Source organism: Pelecanus crispus, chromosome 7 (genome assembly GCF_030463565.1).
Source record: "Pelecanus crispus isolate bPelCri1 chromosome 7, bPelCri1.pri, whole genome shotgun sequence".
NCBI lineage: Eukaryota > Metazoa > Chordata > Aves > Pelecaniformes > Pelecanidae > Pelecanus > Pelecanus crispus.
The window spans coordinates 21,752,664-21,776,188 of NC_134649.1; the positions used below are offsets into that span (position 1 = coordinate 21,752,664).

Sequence of the window (23,525 nt, forward strand, 5' to 3'; positions counted from 1 at the left end):
ATTATTTATTTTGTACTCTGTTTTTCTTCTCTTCTTTCATTTGGAGTTTTTGTTAAAAGCACCCATCAGCTGTGTTGCAGGTTTTATGCTGTGATTACAGTACACTAATACTTGCGTAAATAATTTGCATTCAAAATTTAATTGCCCTCCTGCAGACTTCCTTGGGCCTCTTCTAGCCTTCAAAATTAATCTTAAATACTTACTTCCAAAATTATATAGTGTTGGGAAATAAATTACTTCAGGGGTAGTACTGTATTGTGAAGGGTTGTTCTACTGTACTTGAAGAAAATGGAGAATCTAAATGATTCTGAAAGAATGCAAAACATAGTAACTGAGAGACTACTATTTTTTCTAATCTGTTTAATTAGGGTGGGGAGTGGGGAAGATGGGAGGATGTTTAGAGTCAGTATTAACTGTGTTTTATTTAATATGTTTGGAGAAACACTTAGATTAATGCCTCAATTGTTTACGAGGTTTCTACTTAATTTTAAATGGTTTCTATACTGTGTTTTATTGTATCATAAAACTTTCTATTTTTACATCTATAGACAATAATTGTTTTTAATGTACAATTCTACAGCATTAGGAATACAATGGTATTTTACAGTGTTAAGACCCTCTTCATTTGTTGGATTAAAACTTAAAATACTCTGTCTTTCTGTGTTTTGTCCATTTATTACTTACTGTGGCTCACCCATAGCAGCTAGTTGAAATGTGAACAATGTACACAATGTATGTAATGTACAATGGCAACATTCTTAGCTTTTATAAATCAAAAGACACATCATCTCATCTAGATGCTAAAGAAGATTCAGAAAAAGCAAAGTGTGCATTTAGCATTTTCTGGATAAGTTTGCAAATGCAATTGTGCTTTTTTTGTTTTATTTGGGATATATGGAGCTCTAAAGCATCATGGCATTACATAATATTTGTAGTAATAACCTCTAAAAAGTTAACTTTGGTTGAAAGCTCCACAATTGCCATTCATAAAAGTAAGTACTGTCCCATTATGTGATTATTTCAAATAGTCTGAAAGGTTAATGGCATGACAGATTCGATTTAGGAAAGTACATATATTTGCTTTTTATCTCCTAGAAAGTCACAGAAATGAGCTGAGTATTCTAAACAAAGACAAAGCCTCGCAGAATAGATTGTGTAGAGTGTATTGGGGTTTTTTTTAATTCCTAGATAACTAACTCCTGTAATGCTCTTGCCATGTTCTTCTTGACTGTTTTCCTTTCTCCCAACTCTTTTTATTGAGTAAAAGCAACTAGTTCTGCCTTGTTTTTTCCCAATATACCACCTCTTAATTATTCTCAGAACAAACAGGAAATTCCTTTTGATATAAGTGTTGAAGATCACCATTAGAAGGCTAGCAATTTTGATTCAGAACAAAACTACATATACTTTTACTGTATTTTTTTAGATATCATAGTGATAGAAATTCAAACGCTTTTTCAATTTTAGTGGTTGGGGTTTTTTCAACCCATATTTGTTTATTTCAGTTCCTGGGAATGTGAGCACAACTATTGCCATGTTGGTGGTGGGACCTGATTTTTTTTTAAAAAAAAAAGTCTAATTAAATCCAGTGTGTCCAGGAATATTAAAACAGTTGTCATGATCTTTGTTAGTTTGAAATATACCCAAAGTTGCCCATTTGTTGTTATTCTTTATGGCATTTGTAAACAAGTCTTAATGACAGATTCAGCTGCATACTCAGTATTAAAAATGTTGTAATCAACTTGAAAATTCAACTTGCAAAACAAGGAGAAAAAACAAATGCCTTTGGAAGGATGCCACTGTCCTTTGCTCTTTGACTCAGCTCAAAGTAATTTGCTGGTTTGCAATAATTTACATAAACCAAGAATAACAAGAGGTAGAGCAAGACTAGTAGAATACCGAACAGCGTAGCATTTATACAGTCCACATCTCAGTGCCTGTGCCAAACATCCAATTTATTGCTTATTTTAATATTTCTGTAAGCAGATCATGTTAGGTATTATTAGAGCTTAGCTCACTGTAAGATAGAGATAGAACTACAGCTTTCATCACTTTGCAGTTCTTAATGTAATTTTATGGACACAGAAAACTGGTACTTCAAAAGGAAACAATACAATCGTTAATGTAACTGAAATGTAGATTTGGAGAAGTGCTAAACTCAATCCTTTAATAATGTTGTATTCCGTTGAACATTTCTGTAATTCCTGGAGTAAATTAATGTAGACTTCTTTTGATTTGATGGTGTTTTTAAAATTAGGCTTCTTTCACTTTAGGATGAGAAGCCTAATAGTGCTTTCACAATCTTAGAAAAAATTGTGGCTTTTGATAGTTTAATTTAGTGTTTAGGTTGCCCAAATTGGCGTCCCACCACTTAACATTCAGTGATGTCTATCCAAATATTCTACATGAGAGTAGCTCTGGTGTTTTCAGGGTTATGCATTGACAGAGTCCCTTACCTAGCACATTTTAACTACACTGAGAGCAAGTGCAGTGAGGCAAAGTATCTCTTAGAACTTATACCTATTTCACTGTAGATAGCAATTAAATAGAAACTTTAGTTTTAATGAGTCAGAGCAGAGGTTTTCAGCACTCCAATGTGGCGTAATTCTGTATATTTATAGAAGGAACTACTGGTACTGAATCTGGGATTACCAGAGCCTGCGAAAGTCACGCACAAAAGTAACCCAGGTTAGGGTTCTTTCCATTTCCTGTTGGCCCTATTCTTTGTAGAAAATTCAGAGTTTCACTGGTGAAGGCTCAGAGCAGTGTCTGGTAGCTCCCTCCCCTCTGCCAGCTTTTACAGAAGGTTTTCCACAACACCCAAACTTCAGCTATAACCACCTGTGCTCAAACAGGAAGACATTTTGGAACAAAGGACTGTGTCTTGTGCTGTTGTTCTGTCATGTAAAACTGATGTTTTGTTTTGAAAAAGCCTCCAACCATGGTATCCTACAGATCAGACAGACCTCGTAGAGGCATACTGAAGAATCCTGTTCTTCCTTACACATCTCTGTGTCTACTCCAGCAACACACGCTGCAGAGACTGCTGTGAGAGCCAAGACGACAGACTGAAAAACCAGGGGACTGTTTGTGCCTGGTTTCATAGGAACATAATATTTGGCAGTCTCTCTGTGTTCCTGTCTGTCCCACTGCTGTTAGAACTTTGATTCTTTTCTCGTTTTCTTGCCAATCACAAACCTCACCGAACAAATAAAAACGGGTTGTAGGGGTATTTTAGAAAGCAAGAGCAGATACAGCTAATGCTACATTTCATCCCAGTAGCCCTTTCTGAAGTATCAGACTTTATTCTGTCAAACAGCGCAACTTCTGCCTGTGGAAGTTTTATGAGCGCAGTTTAGGTTATGGTCAGTTGAACAGCTCAAAACAGCCAGTCCGAAAAAAACCAAAAAAGATCTAACTCAAAATGGAAACCTTAGCTTTGACTTACAGGAAGAATAAAAAGAGAGATGGTGAATGTTAAGGGTCACATTTTCCCTGTCACACTGTGGTTTGAGGTGAAGAGGCATCCTATTTCAGCACGTTGTACTGAAGGTCTCTGGCCTGTTACATCTGATCTCACTTTGTAAGCAGCACGTGCAGAATATTCCCAATTCAAATATTAAAGCTGCTAAAAGCACTTTGTCTCCATGTAGTAACCACTGAGACTTCTTAGAGAGAGACTTGAGTGTTCCTGTTGGCAAGGTAACCTCATTCTCATCCTCAAAATCAATTATCCCTAATTCAGGGGCAGTCCTCAGCTCTGTAGGAATATGCATTAGGATGATTCTTCGGATGATGTCTAAGTGAGAGAGACCTTGAGAGGAACAAATACTAGCTAAACTCAATGAAGAGGACGAAATTCCTCTGCTTGTTCCGAAATCCTTCCATTTATAAAATCGAGGATCTAGCAGTATTTGATTTCTAAACAAACATTGCATGTAAAAATGTCAGGTAAACAGGGCAAAGGGAGAATAATATGACAGCAAGTAGGTGAAGTATCAATACTATGGAACTTAGATTTGCAGTTTTCCAGAACATGAAGCGGCTGATAACATTTAGTATCTGCAAAAACACATCCTACCAAAAGCACAGCTTATCGCAAGGGAAGTGGATGGGTGACAGAACAAGCAAAATTGCATTGCTGGTATAAACAAGCCAGACTTCTCGGAGGTGCACAACGAAGCTACAAGAGGCAACAGTCACAAGTTCCAGCAAGGGAAACGCTGACTGGATGAAAATTTCACAGTAGGGGTGGTTAAGCAGTGAAATGGGCCCAGAGAGGTGGTGGAAGAATTTCCACCCTGGAGACAGTCAGAGCTCAAAAAGGTCCTGGACAACATGCTCCGTCTTGGAAGTTATCCCCACGTGGAGCAGGAGACTGAAGCGGAGACCTGCCTGGCACAGATCAGGAGGCACAAATAGTCCTGGTCGAAGTGATCCTATCTAAAGCATCTGGCAAGGTGTGTTTATTTTTCTATATATTTTATGTTGAGTATGCAGCATTTCCAACTACAGGCTATCCTTTCCTCCTCTGTCTTAAAAAAAAAACCAGAGTTTGCTACAAGTAACAAGAAAAACCTCTCAGAAGGTGACCACTGATCTCAATGTTGGTTTTAAGGTAAAAGTTATTATTGTTATAACACGAATATTATACGTATATATAAATATACCTTCTCTGTACAGAGGGTAGTGCCCCATGTGAAGTGCTTTGTCCCCTTCTCACAAGAAGAAAAGTAACATTAAAGGGTAATTCCACAAGAATTTGATCCTTGAAGCAGAATCCTTTGTGCTGCATAAATGCCGCTCACAGGGATGTGTACCAACATCTCAGAATGGAGGTGTAAGGAAATACTTATTCGTGAAGAATGTTATTTTACCAGCCCCGCTGATCTGTCAAAGCAAAAAGGAAGAAGTTGAAAAAACAATCCACAAGGAATTCACTATAAATAGAAAGTTAAATGTTTTTGAGAAAGCCAGTATAAACCTTTCTTTTGATAGTAACAACAGTAGAAAACCAAGACTGAGCAATGTGAAACATCAGACATGATCACTTACCTAGCTGAAACATGCATCAGCTGATCAGTGTTTCTGGCATTTCAGGTTTGCACAAAGCACAAACACTACAAATAGCTTTACCAGTTCCCTGTTCCTCTTTCTAGCTATTGTGGTAGGAGTATGTGGCAAAATATCCGAGTATGTGTTTTCTCAAACAGGTGGAGGATTACCGTGCTAATTGAGACTAAACTCGTTTGTCTGAACTGTGTAAGTTCTGTTTTGGCTGGAAATTAAAACAACTACACTTTAATATTTCAGACTGTTTACAATAATAAACATGCAAATAATTCCTCTAGAAAACTTACGCTTTTTAAAGATTTTTTAAAAGATCTTTCAGATGCTCACTGTTGACTTGCTACAGTTTTGCATTTCTACTCAGAAAAAAAATTATAAAACAATTGGCGATGTTTCTAAATGAGCAAATATGCAGACTATTTGCTAAAAGATGCCAAAGGAATCTAAACTCTTGCCTCCCAGGATGCTAAACAATTCACTGTATTATTAAAGAAGGGACATTTGGTACAGAGACAGCCCTGATGGAGATAGTATATTTTGGACAAAAGTCCAATGGTTTAGGATCAACTAAAAATGCCATGATTTTTCACAAAACATATGAGCGTCTTTGCAAATGCCAGTCTGAACAGCTGTTGCTTATGTGCATACACCCTGTAGTCGCAATCAGGTAAGATTATTTTTTTGCAAAGCATATCCTTAACTTCTGTCTAATGTTTCTGTGAACTTGAAGCCTGTTTTCTTTCCAGAATTGCAGTATTCAAGGAGTCCTTTATGAGAAGTGGAAACCTCTTCAGCACTGCAAACATTGCCTGCTTGGCTAATGAATATGCAATACTTGCAAATGAATAGTGATTTCCTTTGAATTAATGGAATGGAGAAAGCAAGTGTGTTGGTAAAACATACAAAAGATGTCAGAGAAATAAAAAGTGTCTTTCTGCAGGCACCTGAAGTTATGACAAGAAGGGGAGATAGAAACCCAAATCTTTTCATTTTCTCTTTCACAAAGTGGTTATACTTGCCTCCAAAGAACTACCAGATACTGCTTGTGTGAATCAAGCCTCCTGTGATATTGCACTTTCCCACAGTTTCTCTTCTCCTTTTTTTGTGTTTGAAACACTTTCAGGGGTAAGGATGGCAGCTAACCATGTTTAAATACATATCGAGCACAAAAAGACCCCCCCATTTCTGTGATACGAACAATAATTTTAGGATATACAGGCCATCATGATGTTAATTTTAGAGGAAATCCATTCATGTTCTGCGTAATTATGGTGAAGACTATGATTGTCTTTCTCATGGGTAAAACATTAGGGACTGGGTCCACTTTTCAGAGAAGGCCTCTATTGGAAATGGCTATGAAATGCTAGATATTGGTTAAGAATGTAGTTTATGCAATTAATCTTTATGTTGGTTGTCAATTTTACTGAAGCAAAATGCCACAGAACTGTCTTGCACTGTGAAATGGTGCTTTTGGAAAGATGTTCAAATAGTTCCTTCTAAAAGAAGCAAAGGGAGCGTGTTTCAGAGTCGAACAGAGCTGATGTAAGGTCTGGAGCATACCGAATCAGCTTTCAGCCAGCAGCCATAGATGGTTCAAAGGAATTGTTACAGCTCGAGCCAGATGCTGGGAGGTGGCTGTTTCTGTTTCCATGGGAACAGAGATTGGCTCCTCACAGAAGGCAAGGTGATTTAAAAATTTTTAAATTGGCACGATTGCAGATAATTTGAAAGCCCCTAACATTTCTCACGTTGAAATTCGGATAGCCATTTGTATGGAAATAGAAACAGCAGGCGCAGCTAACCAGCTAAAACGCTTGCATATTCTAGCTGTGGTTTTCCTCTCGAAGTGGTTTCATTGCTGTTGGTGTCTCTAGGCTTTAGGACTCAGTAAGACACCAGAGGCTGGGCTGTTTTAATTTTGAACATGACTGCATTACAGCAAATCTTTGTGAAGCCATATCTCTTAGATGTAATCATTACAGATGCTTTGAAGGACTGTAGAAGTGCCTTCTATTCTCCATTTTCATTTCACAAACAGTAATTCCAAGGGACCACAAGATACCTGAGGAGTTTTGAAAAATGCAACCAGCTTAATACCCAAATTATCTGAGTATTCAGCATCTCTTTATGTATTGCCTTAATACTTTTCATAGACTCCTTCATCCTGTTTCTATGTAGACTAAGAGGTTTACTGTCTACTCCATCAGACTACCCAAAATCAGAAACAGTAACTGTAAAAAATGTCTTGCTGGAAGCCCTGGATGAGCACAACCCTGTTTGTAGATGCTATTTTCATATTTTAACTACTGTTGGGTCCAAACCTGCCACCCAAATCCCTAATAAAAAGCTTTGCTCAAAGCAGTATATAGTTAGTAAAAACAAAATGGAACTTCCACTCTGATGCACGTTGAAATTTGAGGGTTTTTAATATGAACTTTTTTTAAAAAAACAGACTTTTCATCGCTTTCCACTACAGAACAGATTCAAATGGTACATTCCGCTGCCAAACAATTTAATTACTGGGAAAAAAACCCCAATACTCTGGCCTGGAGACCGGTTCTTGGCCTTATCAAACAGAAAACCTCATTTTTAACCTTTCAGAGCAGTGGTGGGAAGGGAGCTGCGGTGGCTGTTGGGGAAGTGTTCCACTGAAGGCTTGTTATTGACACTTTTGAATTTCTGAGTGGTGCTGTATACAAAGATTAGATTAAAAGCCATGTTAAAAGGGGGAGGAAGGGGAGATGAAAGGCCCTGCAGGTTTCCAAAGCATCCAGCCTGCCAATAACCAAATAAACAAACAAGTGGCCGATCACTTGCCATTGCCACCCTAGTCCCACTCACTACATTGACAGCAGTCTAAACCCCTTGCCCACTGAGAATGCTTCTGGTTGGCACAAACATATCTATAGAACTATTTTGTAGGGGAAAATTTCATGAAGTTCGCGGTGGTTTCAGTAGATGGCATTATAGTAGTTAGTAGCATAGCAAGGTTCATTGATCTTGCTTCCCTTCCCTCAGCCCCGCAGAGCTCCCTCCCGGGCTCAGCCTTTCCAGTCTTTGAACAACTCAGGCCACTCACATCAAAACATTAACCCAATCATGAGATACAGCATTTAAGAACTGGGTGCCATGTTGTCTTGTTCCTATTTAGAGGATGGTCTTAGGAAGATTTCTTCTCCAAGTGCAGCATTCATCATGGGAGTTTTACAAAAGACTCGCAAGACTATCCCAATACATTTGGTTGGGAAAGGGACAAAGATGAGTTTCCGGAGCAGTCAGGAGGCTGGTGTGTCTTTTAAGTAAGACAGCTATTGGGAACCGTATTTCTGGGTCGTATTTCAAGCTCTGCTAAACCATACAAGCTTACTACAAGTAATTGCATCCTACAAACCAGCAGTTGTAGTAGACCAGCTCAGTATAAATTTAGTAGATGCCCACTGCAAGGTATTTAGGTATTCTTTGGTGCTTTGGCTTATGGGAGAGAAGGAAAATAATCGTATACCAGTTTTCTTGAACCCGGTCACGGCCAGTGCAGCGGGGAGGTCCACCCAAGGCTCTGCAGAGAGCTATTTGCCAGCTGCAGAGGTATGCTTTTATACCTTGGCCAAGTGCAGGTGGTGCTGCTGCATGCAGAGGAGATAAGCAGCGTGGTGTTACGGATTCTGTGCCTGATGCTGGCACGGCTGGCTGACAACGCATTACTCGCACCTCGGCAGCTGCAAAGCACAACCGCCTGGAGAAGACTCCCTCATCGGCATCCCACTAACCCCGTCTCAGGCCTTCACTTTTAGCACTGACATATTTGCCAGCACTGTTTGCTATAGGTTTCAGTTTCTTCAGCTGCAAAATTGAGGTAAATTTCTCCCTCTTCCAGAGCCCTGCAAAGCCTGACTACCCCTGCAAGGCACCCTCTGGGCATAATCCAGCAACACCAGGACTCATGAGCAGTGACAGCTCGAAATCAAGTGTCTGTCCAGCAGCTCTGCTTCATCAGAGCCACGGGCTACAACTCACACCAGCTCATTTCCGACAGCTCATCAAAATACCTGAACTAGGAACGTGGTTGGTCTAGGCTTTTCTGCAGCTAACAGTAAGGAAAAACTCATCCACAGTGCAAAACTAACTGCCTCTGCTTATGGTTATATAGAGAGGCATCCCTGGCTGCTCCTAAGGGAGGTGACTGTGGTATGCTGGTACGGCTGGGTGGGACAGACGCAGGCACAGAGCTCAGCATGAGATTCAATCAAATAATTGGCTTTTTGGTTGGATGCCAAACTAAAAATAATGAGAAAGTAGCGTATCATTTTGGGGAGCCAAAATGCACTCGATGCATTTTTAGAAACCGCAACAGTAGCAAAAAACAAAGCTGTAATTTGGAAATAGTAAGAGAAAACATTTAGTTTTAGAAAGACTGAGATAAAACATTCTTAAAAAGAATCTTTTTACTTACAGATGAAGTATTACGGCTGGTGCCCATGCCCTCAAAATACATTTTTTCAGGGAGTTTTCCCTTCAGGAAGAAAGAGTCACTCATTCCTCCTCAGCACCCTCTGCGAGTGAATCCTTACATTTCTCCTTCTCTCCCTCTCACACGATGACGCTTTTTTCCTGCTGCTCATGACCATCAAAGCAGTTTCACACCTCTGGCCCTGCAAACTCTCTCTTTTGCCCTCCTTTGCTTGCACTGCATTTTCCCTTTCAAAGTCTCTGCACATTCCCTGTCTTCTTCAGACCACCAGGAAGAAACGAAAATACCAGCTACAGATTGCTCGTGGAGTGACTACTGATAACTCTAGCCACCGACTGCTGTAGATCTCTCTGAGCAAATCTCTGTGCCCCGCTGGAGCTCAGTGAAGTTGTGAGACTTCCTCACCACTAAATAACCTACCCATGTGGCTGGTGCTGCAGGGACAGTAAGAAAAAAGCAATGTCCAGGTATCAGGAGCAATGTTAATTAGTTATAGCTGAGTAAATTCTGATGTGTTCTTGGTGTGAAGGGACACATTTTTGCATAGGCAACCACAGCAGGAGTTTTTTTCTTTTCTTTTTCCCCTACCCTCTGAAAATGCCAGTGAGCACTTAAAAACACATATTTAAGAATCCTTAAAACATCCTAAGGAGGTGAACAGAGGCAACCTCACCTGTAGGACAGGTATTTTGAAGAGGGTTTCATGGAAGTGTTAGACATATTACCTTATTACCCATTATTTGCAGCTGCATTGTAACAGATCTGTTAGCTTATTTAACTAGCTGTCATACTTGACGTCAGCACTGTGCTGGGTGTCATGCTGGGCATGCTGCCAGTTCAGATGTCTGTGAAGCTTCACTTCAGGTCCTAGTGCTAATAAACTCTTAGCTTTCTTATCACAAGTTTTTTTCAAGAGCTTGGATTTTACTTCTAAATTTCACACATCTTGCTTATTCATATAAACATTTACATGAGGGCATGCAAATCAGAAATTTTCTTTATATAGACATACAGGTATCTAAAAGTGTGCAGACACCTGCACACTTTACAGTGTTCTTAATTTAACCAGAGACTTGAAAAGCCTTTTCAGTTGCAAAATGCACCTTTGAGCTATGCTTCCCGTGTGCAAATACATGGGCCCCTGCCAACCCCAGAAGGTACTGGAGAAATGTGGCACATTTCTTTTGCTTCTTTTTCTTTGTAAGACCACAGCGTTACATGACAGTTTGACTCTAATTTCCTCCGCAGCTTATTTCTTTGTATTGTGCTGGTTTCCGTTGCTCTCCTCCTATAGCTGATCAAATCATATAGTTGAATTTTGCTACTTTTTTTTTTTTCCTTCTTTTTTTTTTTATTTGCCAGCCACTCACATGCACACATGGCAAGGAGCAGCCTGACATCATTTGACATCTCCTTGCTTCCTCATTTCAATATTAACTGTTTACGAGAAGAGAAACAGGTTTGGGGTTAGGCTGCTGAGTGCATGCACGTCTCTGTGTGTGAGCAAGACGGTTTTTTCCCCTCTGTCCCTCCACAGCCATAGGTCATTATGCTGAGCTGCCTGAAACTGCCCAATGCTATTCTTCACTAGCTTGACTTCAGAAGAGACAGGTCTGTGGATGTGCTTCACTTCTGCTTTGGCTGGGGTATAGCAACAAGGCTCAGTGCTGTGGCTGCTGCTGCTCTCATCTGAGAACGAACTTGCTGAAGGATTCCTCCCCATCCACAGAGCAATAATAATGACACAGATGCAGTTTAAAGATGCATTTTGGGTAAGTGACCATTTCCTATGTGTTTCCTATATTCAATATATCTGTATTTAAAAGCCTTTTAAAATACAGCTTGGTTCTATCTATAGTTTAAAACTAATTTAATCTTGTTCTGTGTTCTAAATTTAGTTTAGTAAAAAACCAAATTTGTCTCCAAGCAAAAGCATGCTGTTTGGTACTATAAGTGTTTGATCCTAGGCAGAAGGATGCGTTGTAAAGAATATAACCAGTCCACATAAAACAATTGACATTCCCAGTTCCTGTGCTAGGTCCAGAAACCGCTTTTGAAAGGGGCATGGGTTTGTCTGTCTCATAGTCCTAAGAGCACTTGCTTGCAGTAGTCCTAAGAGCACTTGCTTGCAGTGAGTGTCTTCAGTTTTAGGAGTGGCTCCCCTGAGCAGGTGAACTGTTACCAATTACAGTCTGAATTCTCTCTTGTTTGCTTGTAGAGCCAAGCCAGCTGGCTGCGTGCGAAATGCTATTGCATACAGAGTTCATGCCTGCTTTTAGGTACAGAAAGGCATGCACGAAGCACGTAGGTGCACAGGAGTCATACAGCAGCACAGATAGAACGAACTAGCAGTCACACTTCAGAACTAAGCCCAAACGCTCACAACTGGCTTAAAACCAGCGAATAATAAAACAAGTAGATATGGCCCATTCTCGTTATTTGACTTTCAGTTGAAGAACCTTTTTGTGTCCTGTTTTCAAGCTCTTTCTCTGCAGTTACAAGGTAAAAAGACCCTAGTCATTTCTCTCTCAAGGGTAATCTGAGGTTCTCTTGCAATTGCTTCTGGAGTGGAGATTTTAAGGAGGAAAAACCCCAACAACAATATTCTAACATTGCAAAGGTGGGTAAACAGGATGTTACGTGGTTGCCTCTTGCCTGGGCAATTATTTTTCCAGCATCTAGGACTGACTTAGAGAAAGACATGAACGCATATGAATTCTTTCTGCCATTTTGCTGTCAGGCCAAGTAGAACAGTCCCTTCACGGCATATCTGCTGCTTGTGCTTTCTTTCTATCCACCTGCCGTTCAGGGCAAACCCTCTCGTGGTATGAAATAGAAGGGCAGACACAAGAACACATTTCAGTGAACCACCTTCCTCCCAGCACTTCCAGGAAGCCCTCCCTGCCCCCACTCCAGTACTAGATTTGAACAGTTAAAAAAAAAAAAAAAAGTAATGAGGAAATACAAAAGTTAATTTTGATGGTAACCCTAACTGTGCCCGACCACGCCTACACGAGATTCTCTGTGCCTCCTCTTTTATACAGCTACTAACTGCCAACATGAGGGGTAGGACACAACTGCAAGCCAGCGCTACACTGGGAGCTTCAGCTTTTGCATTTCTCGACTTCCTTTGAAAACATGCCATCTGGCTTTTAGAACTGGTATATTTGGTATATTTACTTTTCAAGGTCTTGGTCTTTAGCAAGAATAAATCAGGCGTACTCCATGGACTGGAATAGGGTTAGGGTGATTAATGCCAGCTGACAATCTGGCCAGGCCAGTCCTTTACAGCAATTCTTCTCTAAACTCTCTTGTGCTTAGTCATGTTACCATGACTATAATCCTTGCTTAGCTTTGAAACTAACACCTTCCTTAAAGGAAAGCATCTTTGTTTTTAATATTGTTTGGCTGGAAACATTGTATCGCTGAGCTTGATTAACAGGGCAGAAATATATCTGGTTGCAAGATGGTAGTTTTAGCTATGCAATAGTAAGTCTTTAAAATGAAAACTGACAGGATATTGCACAATACGGCAAAAGCGTACAGCTTGTCCCCCAAACCACAAGATCAGCAATTATTTTTGCATTCATAAGGTTCTGTTACGCCCATTAGTGAGAGGGAAATGTATTTGCGCTGTTTGCTTCAGTGAGCAATTATCTCCTTTATTCGATTTGCACCACGAATGGAAACCGTCTTTATGACTAAAAACAAAAAAGTATATTTGCACCCTAGTAGATCGCTCAATACAGATCCCTGAGCTCTAAGACCTGCCTAAGGACACCGCTGCACCCCCTCCCTGTAATTCACCCTGACAAGGCATACCTGAGCAACAGCTCCCTGCTCTTACCATCAGTAAGCTTTTGGATAGGCAGAAGTTTCTTTAGTACCTACTGCAATGTAAAATATGTAAAAAACCCTAAAAGCAGCAGTTCTTCCCCAACTAGCAGAGAAAGAGCACCATTCATTCCTCCCCAAAGTTCCTCAAACTTCATAAGAACAGGGTGTGCTGTCTTTCAGGAAAATGCAAGTTGTTCCTCATACCAGGTATAAGTTTTAATCTCTCTTTCCCCCTGTGAAATGTAGCAGTGACTTAATCTCTCTTTTCCCTTATTAAATGTAGCAGCGATAGTACTATACTAAAAGTTTCACATTTGTGCTATTTGTTTTTGTTTTCTTTGTAGCATGGCCTGGGCTAAAACCAGTATATTTTTTAATTACAATTTTTGTTTTTATCATAGAATCATAGAATCATAGAATCATTTATATCCTCCACCCGCTCCATAATGGTTTAAGGCAAAGTTGCTCAAAGCCTCCGCTAAAATGTGCTTCTTAGCAGACGTTTTCTATCCTCTGATAATATGTTTTGGAAAATGTTAGTGAGATGAAAATACAAATCAGTTTTGATAGCCAGTGGAGGGCAGTTGCTAATGGATTAATATTCTGTCGGGCTGCTGTACAAATGTAACAGGTGTTACCTGTCTTCTCTACCATCATATTAGACAGGCAGGTAAATTCCCATGTTAATGGGGAGTACGTCTGTGATACCAGCTGAGTTTCGTGTTAACACAGTTACGTTAATAGGCAGAGATCTGAGCAAAATTATTATTTTTTTTGTTACAGAAACCACTAGTCAAGAAAATCTTTCCCCTTCTGTCACAAATACTGAGTCTCTTTCTCAGTCTCATTCTATGTTCTTGTACTCATCGTTTGCTTTTCTTCCGAAGTTCTTGTCGTATTTTCCTTCCTTCCTCCTTTGTTTTTCTCCAACATGCTGCTCAACACTCCACTTGCAACCTTGTGAAACACAGCTATTTCTGGCCAAGAGGTAGGTAGGTGCTTACTGGCACCATTTCATAGAATCATAGAATGCTTTGGGTTGGAAGGGGCCTTTAGAGGTCATCCAGCCCAACCCCCCTGCCGTGAGCAGGGACAGCTTTAACTAGATCAGGTTGCTCAGAGCCCCATCCAACCTGACCTTCAATGTTTCTAGGGATGGGGCCTCCACCACCTCTGGGCAACCTGTTCCAGTGCTTCACCACCCTCATTGTAAAAAATTTCTTCCTTATGTCTAGTCTAAATCTATTCTTCTTGAGTTTAAAACCATTACTCCTTGTCCTGTATTGGCTTTGCCTTACCCACCTGGGAAGAGAGAATGAGAAAGACTTTCAAAGGAGGCATTTGGTTTTGGGGCAGGCTCCGAAGTGCCCAGAGTTGAGTGGGAGCAAATCTGTTCCCTCAGGCAGCTTTGAATCAAACTGAAGTGGCCAAGTCAATTCCAAAAAACGTGTCATGGGCTTCTAAGGTGCTTAGGATTTAAAAAAAAATGCTTAAAGTGTGAAGTGCTTGTTCATTCTCAGCTGTGGGATGAGCTCGGGGCTTGTGGATTCTCACAGCTCAGATTTAAAAGTGCAAGTTAGCTGGAGATATGGGTCAGCAAATATGATGCAGGCCTTGAACATGGGATAGGAAGATTTGCCTCCCTGCCCTGCTGCGGACTGTTCGTTAGCTCATTCTTGCCTATGCAGTACCCATGATTATGGTCAGATGCTACAGCAGTGGGGGCCATGGAAGTGCTTAAAATAAAGAACCTGTTACAAAGATATTTTCTTAATCTTTCTTGTTTTGACTTCAGGCTATATTATACATCAGGTTCAATGCAAAGTTGACTTCGTAGGTGAACCTCTCAACAGTAACATAGCTTTTTCACACACTCTGGTGTATTATATATGCCCAAAAGGATGTAATTAGTTTCATGAATAATTTAAGTTCTAATGAGACTCTTAACTGTGGTACAAGAGAGCAGGGATGATTATAAAAGTCACAGTAAAATTATTTTCTAGACTTACTAGGCAATGTGCTGAAGAATGTGTCAACCATTCTACTCAAAAAAGGAAATCCTTTTTATACCAGGAACTACCCTGCTTGCCTGTAGGGGTTAAGTTTTGCTGGGCCTGTTGTTTTGAAGCAGGTCTGTGAGGAGGAAGTGAGACTGGGCAGGTTTGTTGGGAGGGAGGAAGCGGGGCTGGTGGGGGCTCCTGCCAGCCCCTGCACCTGAGGCATGGCTGAGCTCCAGCAGGGAAGGATGTGGCTGCCATACCTTTCGTGCTGGCATCTCAGCTTTGCAAGTGGTTCCCCACCGAGTTTCATTTGAATTGGATTGCGCCAGTTGCATCCGTATCTACTGACACAAAGCAAATTAAAATAAATAGTCTCACTGCACACTGATGCACTGACAGCCAGGCTCTGGTGTTGGTAGGTACTGCATCTCTCTGGAATGCAGAAGGTGTGATTAGAGGCAGAGGTATGGCTGCGGCCCTGCTTACATCCAGGGCAAGTTATTGCTGGTGGATGTGTGTGGAAATGGAGAATAAAGGGGGAGCCAACTTGGAAAAGCTGAATGGGTTGCCCAGCTGATGTCTGTGTTTATTGCGAGACCAACTTCATCTCCACGGAAGAGGTGGCTCTATTCTTTTTTTACATGTAATTTCTTCCTACATTCTCCCAGCTGACCTGGGAAGGACGCTTAGCTCACTGGTGCAATGAGAAGCACCCGTGAAGGGAGGTGCAATCTCACAACAGTCATTGAAACCACAGGAAATCACAAGTAGAAAACCTGATTAGTTGTGGCTATGGAAACACTGGTGCTTCACAAATCACTTCTGAGTAGACCACAACAGCTAAAATGAAGCTCAAATGAACTAACACTCCCAGCACAGATATTGATAGCAAGGCAAACACGTCAATGGCTACTTCTATCTCCCGTATTCCTAAAGCAGCACCTAGGAGGGTGTGTGAGGGACCACCTACAGCATACTCGGGTTGTTTCATTTCCTTGGTGTTGAGCTCAAATGGAAGGACTAGAGTTTTATGTTTGCAACTTTTGGTTATATGCTCAGCTACTGCCTGCACGTGCCACATCAGGCTGAGCATCTTCCCTGTGAGGAGGAGCAGTATCTGGGGGAGGTTTAAACACAGTGGGCTGATCCTAAGGTGGCAGAAGGCTTTCCAGACCAGGTAGATTAATGGGTTTCTGGAAAGCTCATTTTACGTCAATGATTGAAAATAAATAGACAGTTAAGTAATTACATTTTATTAAAATTTTCTGATGACCATACTGCAATTAAGTGCTTATGTAGGGGTTTTGACTGCTTGAACTGGTTGATTGATGAAGTTGCTGTGACAATTTTGTTAGTATTTTTACACAGTTATGTCTGGTTTGTTTTGATCTGTCCTGCTCTGCAAAAGTTGTTTGGTTTTGCTTGGGCTCAGAGAAATGGAAAATTCTTATTTATGCCAACTTTAACTGTGCCATGGGTATGCATTTTAAATATGGAATAGGTGAGTTGACTCTCTTTTCACCCGCATGTATACAGACACATCTAATGAACACCACCTAGAGTTAAACGAGTATTTGTTGCACACTGATCCTGTGGATCTGTAACAGCACTTCATGCAAAGATCAAAGAGGGTGTCCTCTGGTTTGCTAAAGCAGCCTGTGGAGGTAAATTTTCTGATGGTAGAGTCCGAAAGTAGCTGAGGTTGGAAGGGGCCTCTGGAGGTCATCCAGCCAACCCCCTGCTCGGTGCAGGACCAGCTACAGCAGCTTGCCCAGCACCACGTTTTGAGTACCTCCAAAGACTGAGACTCCCCAACCTCTCTGGGCAAACTATTGCAGTGTCTCACCACCCTTACAGCAAAAACAACTTCTTATGCTTAAACAGGACTTCTTGAATTTCAATTTGTGCCCATTTCCTCTTGCCCTGTCACTGGGTACCACTGAGAATTCCTGGCTCCATCTCCCCTGCTCCCTCCCACCAACTATTTATACACATTGAGCCATCTCTTCTGTGGGCTGAGCAATCCCAGCTCTCAGCCTCTCCTCCCATGACAGATTCTCCAGGGTGAATCTCAGATTCTCCCTATGAATCTAATTTCAACATACTTTTTCCTTGCAGGACTGGGTGATTCATGACCCATCCCTTTCCTCCCACAAGGCTTGCGCTCCTGCAATGCAGCAGCACAGAGTTGCACCGCTTCTCTTTCTTCAAAGTTTACAATCAGTGACTGGGGACACTGACCTTGCATTGGTTTGCAGGCACAGTGGAAGACTCTGAATTTCAATCCAGTTACACTCATTGCATACTTGTATGGAAGGCAAATTAAGCCGCTTCATAAACAGATTTTTTGGGGGGGATTTATTCTTCAGCTCCTTTTAGCTCAAAAAGACCTTTTTCTGATTTTGTTTTCATGCCATACTGCAGCAAGGTAGATTCTGGCTGGCAGATGGCACAGAAAACTCTTGTTTCATCTTCTGTTTAATCTAGGTTTTGTAATAAAACTTTTCTCAGCAGCCACAGTTCAATAACGTGGAAAGTTCACTGTGTTGTTCAGTAAGAATTTGAGGATTTGAGGCTGGGACGAGGTGACGGCTGGGGCGCACGGCTCTGCAGGGGCATTGTTCAGGGTGTCAAGGTTAAGAAAAAAAAAATACATTGAAAATATGCATCTAGATCCCAACAGCTTTGCAGCTCTCCAAAGAATCTCTCCCTTACTATAAATGGAGTTTAGTACTTCTTCTTCAAAGTGGTGGAAAAATGCCACTGAACAAGACTGAAGAATTGAAAAGTTCCATAGCTCTTGGAAAAATGGTCTTGGTGCAACTTCATTTTCGGTTGAAATGAAAGGCAATAGTTATTTACTCTTAGTCTTGAGAATGAAGTGAAAACTGACCAGCTTGGGCTAGCTTAGAGATACCAGCTTCTCTTGTTCCATTCAGAGCAAATAAACAAACACAAACTCTTTTTTCTTTTTTTTTCTTTCAAACCAAGATGCTATTTGGTGCTGCTCTCAATTTGTCCAGGCCTAATTAATTCCTAAAAGGAAAGAAAAATAAAAAATAAAGGGTGGGGGCAAAGGAAAAAAGAAAATAGGCGGTCAACAACATCGAGGCCTGAGTCTCATTGCTTTATACTATTTGCAATAGGTGCTGTAATTACTGAAGGGTTATTAACAAGTCAGGACTGACGAACAGCCCCGGGAGCTGCTGCTCAGTGGGTTGGAAATCCCCAGGAGCACCAGAAGGAAAGGAGGCACCTGCCATTGAAAGATCCTGGCCGCAGATTTGGTTAGGACTCATGTTTTTGACAAAGCCTTTTTTTGCAGGAAAAACACAGTTTTACTGGAAGTAGGGGAACTGTTTTGGAAGATAAAGCTGGGTTTTGACAAAAAAGTTCATATCTGGTAAAGGCTTCCTCTGGAGATGGAGGTTTAAGGTGAAATTTCTAACAAAGGTGGGGAAGAGGAGAGCAAATTCGTAAAAACCAGCCCTCTGGTGTGCTGGGAGCTCTGCAGAGGGAGACGTAGTCTGGAACAGGAGCTGGAGCTTTCATTGCCCACAGTCTACCCTAGCCTCAACCTGGAGTCCAGGCACACTTTCTCTCCGCTCCAGTAGATTTATCCACAAGTAAAACAGCTAGAGAAAGGAGAGAGAAAAATAAAATTCATCTTCCCTATATAGACAGCAGATGGTGGATAGTGTGCCAGCTTAGGCAGTGGGATGTCTCAATCAGATCTGCCTGTTTCAGAGCAAGTTTCTTCTTTATATCAATGCAAATGTCTTTTTTTTTGTTGTTTTCTGTTGCTGCTGTTGTCAAGAGGTGAAATGTGGACTTTTAAAATCTTATATAAATTTGCAGGGCAAGAATACTGTTTCCCACCCTGCTTTGAAAGTGATACTAGTTCATTTCATATGAGAAAAGCTCATGAGAACATAAAACTCTCCTAAGGCAGATAATGCTGATGCTCTTTGCGAGTGGAACAATAGTTTTATTCTTGCTGGTTAAAAGACAAGGCAGTTTCGAGTGAACAGCCACCCTGTGTGTGACAGGGCTGATGCAACAGTTTTAACAGCTCAAAGGGTTCAAAAGTAGCTGTGCTGGTGTAATCCCTTAGTGTGCACTCACTTATGTAGATCTTGCCCATTTCCTATATTCTGGGAGCTTGCAACACAAAGGGGGTACCTCCAGCTAAATACCTCATTGATTCAGCAATTCCTAAAAAACCCAGAATTAATCCATTTTTAATTATTTTTGTCTAAGTTAGGAGAGACATTTATGCAAGTGGGAGCAAACACAGAGAAATGCCTCCCAGAAGGAAACGTAATACTGGCACGGTCACCCCACCTGGATAAACTGCTGGACTTTAGTTAAATGAACCCCCCCCCCCCCCCCCCTTTTAAGAATTTCTAAAAGCCTAGAGTTGATTTTGTTCTGTTGGATTGCACAGTTCCCCAGGACTTTGTGATACACAATACTAACGGAGTGTAAGAATATATTGCATCATATTGAGTAACAGGATATGTTGAAAATTATTATTTAGGTGGTGAAGATCTCTTGTAAAATGGAAATGGTAATATGTAGCTATCGGAATAATCCTCGCTAAGAAATGAACTAAACCTTTAATTCATTCCCCTTGGACAGCAAGACTGGGAAGACTTCCTGAAGCTTTACCCTTCCCTACATGCCAGGAAAGACCACTAAAAATACCTGGCTCATCTTATAGGGGAAGCAGAGAGCGTGGGTGCGGCAGTATGTTGTATTTAGTGCCTTTTTCAGGGCTAACAGGAAACAATTTGATGTTTTCTAAGACAGGGAGGAGAAAGACACATAGTTTTTTGAATGAATTAATGTACCAGCTAAGCAGCTCTGGTTCCAGTGGCTCTATATGATGTTCTGAACAATTGTCTCTGCCTTGAGCAAGTCAGGATTGTTCCACATTGCTCTGCTCACAGCGGTCTGGGACTGAGCCCACAGTGTTTGCAGGAGGAGAGGAACTCTCTTATAAAAAAAGAGACCTGGAAGCAGATGAACTAAAGAGGAATAGAAACAAAAATAAACTGATGATTATTTTGTATAAAACAGAAGTATCCTCTACTTTTAAGATTCTATTTCTCCTTATTTTACTTCCAGTTTCTCTTGTGTAGCTAATTCCAAAAGAGACTGAAGCAACATCTGATTTCACCATTAACACATTTATCTATTGGACTCTGGAAGGCACCATGGCAAAACAGTGCTGTGCTTTATGAGAGGCAGGTGCAAATGCTCACATCAGGCCACTCTGTTGGCTCCCAGGAAGAAGCCACCTTACTTTATGGATGTAGCTGTTCTCTAAAGTCACCACATGGAGAAAATATAAAGGGATGCCACCACCTCAAGCCTGTGTCATATAACCACATCAAGCTCCGATTTAAAACTAGCGAGGGATTTTGCTTCCTTCTATCCTGTTTCTCACTATCCCCATCACAAAGGTGTGCCAGAAGTTTGTTATATCAAAACTTCCTGAATGGATTCCTAGCTTTTTGTCACACTTTTTCTTGTGATGCACATCTGGCTGCTGGCCCCTTTCTCCTTTTCCTAGCACAGAAGCATCAGGGGTCTGAACAGCTGTGCAGTAGGAGCATGCCATGTCCTGAAGGTGGTCAGAAACATCCTGAGACCCCAACCTGCAGGAATTTCAGGTCAAGGCTTAAGTCGGTGAAAACTAGGGGAAATGGACAAATAAAAGCATGATCTCAACCTGGTAGAATATGTGCAGTCCAAGAGAGGGTGCATTGTTTCCCCTGGCTGCTTTGTAAGACAAGACACTTGGAATATAACAATAAATGACAACATCTCAAAATTAAGAGAGATGCTCTTCTCTTACTCAGTACGAAGAAGGTGTTCTTGTGAAAAAGGATGGCACAAGGTTTCCATTTCCTGTCTTTGCTCATGCCCTTTGTGGAAGCTTCCTGAATTGAGGCATTATGAGACACAGGCAGATGGGCAGTTGAAAGGAGGTGATACCGTGGCATGTCTCCAAAGCTCTATTTCTGTCTTCCAAAAGGCAAAGCTCCTTCCGTGAAATGTTTGAAAGAAGCTGAAAGTTCAGTGATCAGTGTCACATTCTCCAGTCCTCTGGCTAAAGCTTGGAGGACTCATTTTGTGATTAATCATGTTATGAGATGTAAAAACACTGCTATGCAAAGAAAAAAAGAACAAAACAAAACCACCGTAAGATCTTGCACTCTTTATAAAGATAGCAAAAATTAAGCTACAATTTTTCTTCCTTAGGAAATGTTGCGCATTCTCAGAATATTATTTAATTAAAGTATTAAAAGGGAAGCTAAAATGGAGGTAATAAGTACAGATTCCTTTTATTAGACTGTAATCGAGACTTTCCAAGTCTGTTCCCTGTGTACCATTAGCCTGCCAGCCAACAAACCACCTGTAAAAGTTAAGAAGGCTTTTGTGCGGCCGTCACTTTGTAGCTATGCAAATCATGGGGTCATTAAAACGTGAAAAGAGCCAAACAACACGCCGTGACTATAAGAATGCCTAATGCATAACACATGAGCAGTCTAGGACACCAGTGATGAGGGCGAGGGCTCAGGAGGCTGAGGAGCAAATCCCTCTCATCAGCAGAACTCTAAACCAACCATTTCCTCCTCAGAGAAAAACTTTAATGTCATTGAGAGCAAAAAACTGCCAGGAAGCTGCTGGTTTACTCAACGTCACCAATTTTGCAATGCTACCATGAAGTTTGTGAAATCTCAATTTCAATTTCTTTCTGAATAACTTAGCTGCTGCAGAATTGAAGTCTGATATGAATCTCTGGTTTCATTTGAAGTTCTCTGGCCTACCTCGTTACAGGGGGAAGCGCGAGATGGCAATCTAGCAGCTCATCAATTAGAATGCTACAAATGCAATGTTTTTTTCCTTCTGATTTTTGAAGGTCCCATTCAAGGTTCATATCTGTGCTATGCCTGGCAATAAATACTGTTTGCTTCTCATGAAAAGTACTGCATCACAGGTTAAGGTAACAGGCTGCAGTGAAATTGCAAACTAAGCCTCATGTTGAAAATGCCCAAGTCAACACCTGAGGCTGTCACAAAAAAGTCCCAAGATAGCCACCTACATCCTTAGCAAAAATCTATGTTTCCAATGTGCAAAGAGTGAATTTACAAGAAATGACAGAAATGTTATACAGCCAGTTCCAGCCCACCTACTCTTCCTTGGTTTTTTTTCTGCGTATGTGGAAAAAAGATATACTTTTTTAAAAAGGTATTTTTTTTTTAAGTTTGTATAAATTCTGTAGTCAGTTCAATCTCGGAAAGCACGAGCAGCTATCGCATTCCCATCCATTCCAACCAGTTCCAGCCAGTAAGAAAAAGGAGCTCTTACACGGTACGGCAGTATGCAGCATGGACGTATGCTTTTAAATTCATTAACCAGTTTGTTATCACATGAAAATTTATAGAAAAGGACTTATATCACACCAAGCATTGGTCAAAGGAGACTGTTTTGGTTAGAGGCTTCCACTGCAATGCTGTTCTGTTCTGGACACCGACGACCTTCCCCATTTATGTGCTCACCTCTTAATTAGGTTGCACAGCTGGGCTTTCAGCTCCTATGACATTTCCAGGACAAGGCAGCAGAGGGTCAGGCTGAGAACCTGGGGTTTGTTTTGAAAAAAGGGTCTTTCGTGTCTCACTGGTGTAGAGCAGAAATAGGGCAGCATCTCATGTAACGGGAAGCAATACCTATCGCTTTTTATTGTGCCAAGGCCATGTAAAGCCCAGGCACTCTTCCTCAGTATCACAGCTGAGCTGGAGCAGGGATTTAAACAGTCACTTGGACATCAGGTACACAAATTAGTGATGCTTACTGCTATCCCATTTTATTTCATTATTTATTTCAGGATAGCTTGAGCGGCACAGAAAAAGAGCAGTAAACTTCCTAAAACACTTGTTATCATGTGAATATATTCCTAGAAATACTAGGAAATTCTAAAGTATCCTGGGGGGGATGCAACAGACCAACCCAAAACACAAAGCAAGCGATTCACTTACAGTGAAAGACCATGACATGACAGTAAACATCCAGCCCAATCAAATGTACTTTGAGATTATAAATCTTGTTTGACTGTTGGCTATTAAATCTGCTTGCTGCTC

The 23,525-nt window shown here is 41.0% G+C and overlaps 1 protein-coding gene across 1 annotated transcript in view; it reads left to right on the forward strand.

Annotated features, from left to right (window-relative positions):
• Positions 1–11,278: 11,278 nt before the first annotated feature.
• PSTPIP1 (proline-serine-threonine phosphatase interacting protein 1) overlaps positions 11,279–23,525 on the forward strand; it is a 57,712-nt gene continuing 45,465 nt past the window's right edge. The window contains exon 1 of the mRNA XM_075714136.1: positions 11,279–11,310. Coding sequence (XP_075570251.1) covers positions 11,287–11,310 — 24 coding nt within the window. The 5' untranslated portion in view covers positions 11,279–11,286. The remainder of the gene's footprint in view (positions 11,311–23,525) is intronic.